Genomic DNA, 7,647 nt, shown 5'->3' with positions numbered 1-7,647 from the left:
AAAAAAAAAAAAAAAAAAAAAAAAAAAAAAAAATCTACAGTATCAGATAGATCATTAAACTAATATTACTAATGGGCTAGACAATAAGGCCCAACAAGAAACATAAAAGCCTGATTCTCACAATTGTTTATGCAGATCTGACACAGTTCGGCCTCTAAAGCGAGTAAAGTTCTTAATGCTCGAGTAGATTCGAGTTTCCTAATAACTCGAAGAATAGGGCGTTTGTTTCGTAAGGAGATTTCGAGGATGAAAAGTGAGAGAGAAGAAGTCAAGAACGGTGGTGTTGAGGAGGAGGAAGAGAGAGAGCTGAAGCGGAAGAGAGAGAAGGAACGGCTCGAAGACGACGCCTTTAAGGGCCGCGGAAAGCATTCGCGCCACGTCGAAGTTCGTCGCGATTGCCCGTACCTCGATACAGTCAACCGCCAGGTAAAATCATCATCCTACTTACCGACCAAAAGTCTTGTGCTTTGTTGTAACTTGTAATGTAATCTAATCTTTTATGTTTGGTTGTTTGTTTTGCAGGTCTTGGATTTTGATTTCGAGAGGTTCTGCTCTGTCTCCTTGTCGAATCTGAACGTGTACGCGTGTCTCGTCTGCGGGAAGTACTTCCAAGGGAGGAGCCAGAAGTCTCATGCTTATACGCATAGCTTGGAGGCAGGGCACCACGTTTACATCAATCTTTTGACGGAGAAGGTGTATTGTCTTCCTTATAGTTATGAGATCAATGACCCTTCTTTGGATGACATTCGACACGTCTTGAATCCAAGGTATGTCTCCATTGGTTTCTTCTTGCTAGTTCCTTCTTATCAAGGCCTTGGTGCTATCCGTTTGTAGGTTTAGTAGGGCACAAGTTGAGGAGCTTGATAGGAATAAGCAGTGGTCTAGGGCTCTTGATGGCTCTGACTATCTTCCCGGAATGGTAATCCTCTCTCGCTCTCTCTTTGGATACAGATTAGCATTGAGTATGTTTGTCTTCTAAAAGTTAGTTTGTACAATAGGTGGGGTTGAACAACATACAGAAGACAGAGTTTGTGAATGTTACAATCCAGTCGTTGATGAGAGTTACTCCTTTAAGGAACTTCTTCCTTATCCCTGAGAACTATCAGCACTGCAAGTCTCCTCTTGTTCACCGCTTTGGGGAACTCACTCGAAAGATCTGGCATGCTCGAAACTTTAAAGGACAGGTCTGACTCTATTTTCACTTTTACATATCCTCACCTAATGAGAGGACCTTGCTAATTTAATATACAGGTGAGTCCACATGAGTTCTTGCAAGCTGTCATGAAGGCCAGCAAGAAGCGGTTCAGGATAGGCCAACAGTCAGATCCGGTAGAGTTCATGTCGTGGCTGCTCAACACTCTGCACATGGATCTTCGAACTTCAAAGGACGCCAGCAGTATCATCCATCAGTGCTTCCAGGTATGCGTCTATCCTTTGACACGTCAACATAATGTTGTTTGATGTAATTGCTTGCAACATGTAATCTTCTAATCATCACAGGGGGAGTTGGAGGTTGTGAGAGAGTATCAAGGCAATGAAAACAAAGAAATCTCCAGGATGCCTTTTCTGATGCTTGGGCTAGATTTGCCACCGCCTCCTCTTTTCAAAGATGTCATGGAGAAAAACATTATTCCGCAGGTATACACACACCTCTTGCTTTTGACTTTTTAAGTTTTGGCTATCTCAACCTTTCAAATTTTGCTGCTGCTGTCCTTTTTACAAAATGCATTTAAGAGACAGGGACATCATGATGAGTAACATGTGTGGTGATACTAGAATACTTACAAGGTTGTTACTGTATAATAATGTCACAATTTGTTGAGACACGCCAATAGTGAATGATGTTCAGTATAGGGTATTGCGTCTTTGAGTTTTTAGTTAGCAAAGTGAGGTAAGCAGAAGCTAATTTTCTTTGATATTCGGGTCAGGTTGCTCTATTCGATTTATTGAAGAAGTTTGATGGAGAAACTGTGACAGAGGTGGTTCGCCCTAAGCTAGCGAGGATGAGATATCGAGTAACCAAATCTCCTCCTTACTTGATGTTCCATATGGTTCGGTTCAAGAAGAATAACTTCTTCAAGGAGAAAAATCCTACCTTAGGTGAGTTTATTTGGATTTTAGTGACATTAATGTTTTACAATGATCTCGATTGCCTGGTTAATGTGACTAAATTTTTGTCGATGCCACAGTTAACTTCCCGGTGAAGGACATGGAGCTGAGAGATTACATACCATCACTGCCTACTGCTGCAGAAGGCGAGAAGGTTTCTTCCAAGTACAACCTAATCGCTAACATTGTGCATGATGGTAAGCCTGAGGATGGGTACTTCAGAGTCTTTGTGCAGCGCAAGTCACAAGAGCTATGGTAAGCTTTTCTCTCCTCTACAAAACCTAAGTGCTTTTTATTATTTACATAGTAACAACTATATTAGCATAAAAATGCTGAATTTGATGAGATTAATGTCCATTTCTTTCAGGTACGAGATGCAGGATTTGCATGTTGCAGAAACACTTCCCCAAATGGTAGAACTATCGGAAGCATACATGCAGATATATGAGCTGCAGGAGGAATAGAGCTGCAGATAACAAACTTACTCATTGCTTTAAGTGTTAGTTTCCAGGTTTCTTCTTGGATTGAGGACTGAGATTAGAAACTTGCTTCACAGCTTTTTGGAGATAATCTTTGATCATCTTAAATATGCTAGAGAAAACGTGGAGTAGATATGGATATGCCATGTTGAAGGGAAAACGAAAATATGAGTTTTGTCCCTTTGGGAACAGCTTTGTGCATCATTTTGAGATTTTAAACAGTTTGCTATGTAAAATGTTAGAAACCCCACTTCTTTCTGAGGCACTGTGAATACTGAAGACCTTGAATGCAAGTTTTATGACCTGACAACAAATGTTGACGAAACACAACCCAAAAGGATTGTTGTTAAATTGATGAGAGAAACTTAATACTTGACAAGGAAGAATGTGATCAAGTTAAAGATGATAATGCACCAAGGCGAGTGTTTCAGCAAGTTAAAAATCAATTCTTCATAAGATCATCATCCCCAAGGAAACTAATACAAAGAACAAAAAACAAAATCTAGACTCTGTATCTAGAGAGTAGTTTCACTTCCAAAAAAAAAAATGAAAACCAAAGTCGAAATCTCTGACAAAACGAAGAACAAAAAGCTATATTCATGCTTTTGGCTTCTGGGCTCTCTTTGCCCAAATCTTTCACCTCATTGTGCTTTTGGCTTCTCGATCTTGACGTAAGGAAGAACCCCCAGAAAGTATTTCACCTTCGGATTCCATCCACGCTGCTGAGCTCGACAGAACATCAAGAACGTGTTCGCACAGTACGAGTTGAAACTCATGAAGACATGCCACAGAGCATGTCCCTGAGGGTTCACAGGCCACTGAGATATCCTCTTGCAGAAAACACGGTCGCAGAACCAGCAAACACTCCCCACTAGGATCGTAGCAACATACCACTTCGCAATCCTTTTAGCCGCGGTGTCCGCTGTGTGAATGTAGTACTTGTACATCCGAGGGATGCACAGAAGGCAGAGAACCACGTAGTGGACCTTGAAACCGATGCCAAACCTGAGGAAAGCGTGGGCAGCAGCGAAGGCAGCACCGTAGAGGAAGAGAAAAGTTGGCATAGTGCTTCTGTAATGCCAGTCTGGTGAGTAAAGGATGTACATGTAGAGAAGTATCTCCCACACCATTGGCGTCTCATCACTCTGTTGTTGCCTGATTGGATCAAAGAGACAATATTCGAATCAAGAAAGCTAACAAGCTAGAAACTTGTACGGAGAAGGGTAATAACTTACACGTGCTGCAAAGTTGCATGGTAGAGCATGCTGCCGATAGCGAGGATCATGTTGGATATGTGGAGAATGCTGAACCTCTTCTCGAACCGTTGCCTTAAGGCGTTGACGAGACCAATGAGAGCCAAGAGGATTCCAGGGACGTTGGAGATGGTATTGTAGAACTCTGCAATGTAAGAAGAGTAGGCGTAGTTCTTCTCACAACACTCTATGGTGGAAGTCACTGGACCCCAAAAGCTCGATATCCCATCTGCCATTTTCTAATCCTCTCAAAACACTTCAAGTGTGAGCCTTTAGACACTGTAAACACCAAAATAGACAAACCCATAAGAAACTAATCTCAAAGAGCTAAAGAGCAATGGAGAATCTAGGTCATAGTAATGCTTGTTCAGGTCAACACAAGGGATGATCTAGACGAAAACCCAGATCCGAAAAGTCAGAAAATATGAAAACTTTACGATCCAGGGATCGCAAATAAGAGAATCTAACACTCAAACGAAACCGATCCACGTGATACAGCAAGGAAACAAGCGAAGAACAAACCGTTTTACTCGCGACGATAAAAGGGTGTGAAAAGAGATCTATCACTCTCCTTCACCCAGCGAAATCTCTTATAGCGTTGTTAGCAAAACCTCTTAGCCATGGCAGATCGGAGGAGGAATCAGATGCGAACAAATCTTCGGGATGACCTTTCTCGGAGTCTCTATTTCTCCTCCTCTGTTTCGAGAATTGAGGGGGTATTATCGTCTTTTTAGCTAACGAGATTTTGGATTAAGTTAAGAAAATGAATAAAAGAAAGACCTAGAGAGCGGCGCTGACTAGTAAGTAGTAGTAACTACACCGTCGACATGTGATGATGATGGTAAAATAGTAAAATAGTAAGTACTAAATTTGTATTTGGGTTATTAACGCGGCTGATAAAAATACCAATTAGGGACACACAATTAAAGCTTCTCTCCTGATTTAGGAATTCAACTTTATCATCCAATCATTAGCTTGATTTTATTAATAAGAAAATTTGATTTGCTTTATTAACTTTGGAAGGCATTTGTTTAAATCCCTTACTTATTAATCAAAAATCATTTTTAAAATCTAACCTTTAATTCGTAAGTTATTTACAAGCATGTTATTTTGCTTAGGTGTTGTCAGTGTAGACTCTCTCACAATACTTAACTATCAAACCATCAATCAGTAGACTAATTACAAAAAATACCATCAGTCATACTAATTATTAACAATAACTATATGAATCATTTATTTTCATAAAAAGACCATATAACTATACGCATCATTCATTTTTGTTTATAGTGGTATGCTTGATATTTAACAATACAATATATATGAATAACAAAACATGTTTCATGGATTATTTGTATCCTATATACTATTATAATCCATATTAACATTTCTATAAAAAAACAATATTTTTAGTGTTACTATAACGTATTTATTCATAAACTTCATTTAGAAAAAAATTATGTGCAGTATATGAAATGATTATATAGACTAAGTTTAAGAGATCAAATGAAGCGCATATGAGGAGACCCACATGATTGTATGAACATGTCATGTAAATTGACAAATTTACATGATTAAATTGAATAATTTACATGAAAAAAAATTCAAAATGCCTACGGTTCATCTTATTTACTTAACTGGTCAAAAAAATAAGAGAAATTCTTGGGTTCACCCATGGGGTTCACCATCCAATAATATTTGAGTATTTGATATTTGATATCTTTTAAAAAAGAAAATAGAATTGAATATCCAAATTAGATTATATTTTTAAAATAAAATAATAAAGATACATAAAAATAGTTAAAAATAAAAAATAAATTAATATTGTTAAGTCTTCGGTAAAATACTAAACCCTATACCCTATACCCTAAATCCTAAACCCTAAACCCTAAACGTTAAACCTTAAACTTTGGATAAACTCTAAACCGTTGGAAAATCTTAAACCCTAAATCATACATTAAAAACTAAATTAGAGTTTGGAGTTTAGGGTATAGGATTTAGTATTTTGCTAATGGTTTAACAATATTTATTTTTTTATTTTTTGTAACTATTTTTATGTATTTTTAATTGTTTTATTTTAAAAATATAATCTTATTTGGAAATTCAATTTTGTTTCCTTTTTTAAAAGATATCAAATATTAAATACTCAAACACTATTGGTTGGTGAATCTAGAGGTTCACCCTAGGGGGTGAACCCAAGAATTTCTAAAAAAATAATGAGTTATTCTTGGGTTCACCCCCTAGGGTGAACCTCTAGATTCATCAGCCAATAGAATTTCATTATTTCAAATTTGATATCTTTTAAAAAAAGAAACAAAATATTATCAAGTTATATTATGTTTCTAAAATAAAATAAAAAAGTAAAAAAAAAAATAGCAGTTACAAAAAAAAGAATTAAAAAAATATTTTTAACGTCGTCAGCAAAATACTAAACCCTAAATCCTAATCCCTAAACCCTAAATCCTAAACCCTAAACCCTTGGGTAAACCCTAAACCCTTGGATAAATCCTAAACTCTAAATAAAAACACTAAACCCTAAAACTCTAAACCCTAAATCCTAAACCCTAAACCCTTGGGTAAACCCTAAACCCTTGGATAAATCCTAAACTCTAAATAAAAACACTAAACCCTAAAACTCTAAACCCTAAATCCTAAACCCTAAACCCCTGAGTGTTTTCATGTTTAGTGATTTTGATTTAGAGTTTAAGATTTATCTTAGAGTTTAAGATTTATCCTAGAATTTAGGGTTTACCCAAGGGTTTAGGGTTTAGGATTTAGGGTTTAGGGATTAGGATTTAGGGTTTAGTATTTTGCTGACGACGTTAAAAATATTTTTTTTGTAATTATTACTATTTTTTATTTATTTCTTTTTACCTTTTAATTTTAAAAAGATAATATAATTTGACAATATTTTTGTTTTTTTTTTTTAAAGATATCGAATATGAAATAACACAATCCTATTGGTTGGTGAACCTCGGGTGAACCCAAGAATAAGTCAAAAATAATTGTGTGGTAAGAACATTTAGTTGACCGTAATCAATATCCATCAGCGAGAGTGTACATTACAAACATGATTTGGAAGGACAAATTATAATCATTCTTAGATATGGAAATTTCTAATAAATTACAATTATTAGTAATTGGGATGTTAGTAACGTTCCTAAATGGAAATGATACATTACTTTCATCCCCTATATATTAATTGAGGAACATTTGAAAAGATGTAACCTCAATTTTGTATTAATTAAAATAGGCCCCAATGCATAGGTGGCACTCAATTAGGTAGTCAATTACATTCAATTGAAAAATAAGTAGGTCCACATTCGATTTTTATATGTTGTTAGATACATAAGTTGGTTAAACTATATGATATAATGATATGATATGTTATTTTCTTTCCTTAAATCAAACCTACGGAATTACCATAAATGACTAATATATATATGACAATTAATGATTTTAATAATAAAGATTTGATAACAATTTATATCTCCTCCATCATTTTTTGTTTAATTTTATATTATTAAAATAAATTAAACAATCAAATTAGCTATAAAAGTAAAATTTAGATTTTTTCGTATATGTTATATTTTGAATTTTTAAAAACGACAATAAATGACTAAAACTATTAAAATTATTATGTTAAAAATTAATGATCAATGGTTTAACATTTTTATTATAAGAAGATACACATGATTTTAAAACCATATGAGTAAAAAATATCATTTAATGATAAAATAAATATATATATATATATATAGATTAAACACTATATACCATAAGATTACATAAATATTTTAATATTAAAA

The 7,647-nt window shown here is 35.2% G+C and overlaps 2 protein-coding genes across 2 annotated transcripts in view; one reads left to right on the top strand and one right to left on the bottom strand.

Moving 5' to 3' along the window:
- The window catches only part of LOC106306429 (U4/U6.U5 tri-snRNP-associated protein 2-like), an 8,318-nt gene extending 5,539 nt beyond the window's left edge, over positions 1-2,779 (top strand). The window contains exons 5-13 of the mRNA XM_013743047.1: positions 136-426; positions 523-767; positions 835-919; positions 999-1,184; positions 1,252-1,419; positions 1,501-1,638; positions 1,929-2,100; positions 2,190-2,364; positions 2,477-2,779. Of these exons, the coding sequence (XP_013598501.1) occupies positions 247-426; positions 523-767; positions 835-919; positions 999-1,184; positions 1,252-1,419; positions 1,501-1,638; positions 1,929-2,100; positions 2,190-2,364; positions 2,477-2,573 (1,446 nt within the window). The 5' untranslated portion in view covers positions 136-246 and the 3' untranslated portion in view covers positions 2,574-2,779. The remainder of the gene's footprint in view (positions 1-135; positions 427-522; positions 768-834; positions 920-998; positions 1,185-1,251; positions 1,420-1,500; positions 1,639-1,928; positions 2,101-2,189; positions 2,365-2,476) is intronic.
- Positions 2,780-3,013: 234 nt separating this feature from the next.
- On the bottom strand, positions 3,014-4,573 carry LOC106306430 (alkaline ceramidase 3-like). The gene is made up of 3 exons (XM_013743048.1): positions 4,364-4,573; positions 3,824-4,120; positions 3,014-3,743 (listed from the first exon to the last, which is right to left on the bottom strand). Exons 2-3 carry the CDS (start codon positions 4,075-4,077, stop codon positions 3,230-3,232), a joined length of 768 nt encoding a protein of 255 aa, XP_013598502.1. The 5' UTR covers positions 4,078-4,120; positions 4,364-4,573; the 3' UTR covers positions 3,014-3,229.
- Positions 4,574-7,647: the final 3,074 nt, after the last annotated feature.

The sequence above is a fragment of the Brassica oleracea genome, chromosome C7, assembly GCF_000695525.1.
Source record: "Brassica oleracea var. oleracea cultivar TO1000 chromosome C7, BOL, whole genome shotgun sequence".
NCBI lineage: Eukaryota > Viridiplantae > Streptophyta > Magnoliopsida > Brassicales > Brassicaceae > Brassica > Brassica oleracea.
The sequence above is the reverse complement of the archived record's forward strand: the minus strand, read 5'-3'. Positions and strand labels throughout refer to the sequence as shown.

Coding starts and splice junctions, on each gene's coding strand:
- LOC106306430 (XM_013743048.1), bottom strand. CDS start 4,077: ATGGCAGATGGGATATCGAGCTTTTGGGGTCCAGTGACTTCCACCATA. Junction 3,744..3,823: donor CATGCAACTTTGCAGCACGT/GTAAGTTATTAC, acceptor TGATCCAATCAG/GCAACAACAGAGTGATGAGA.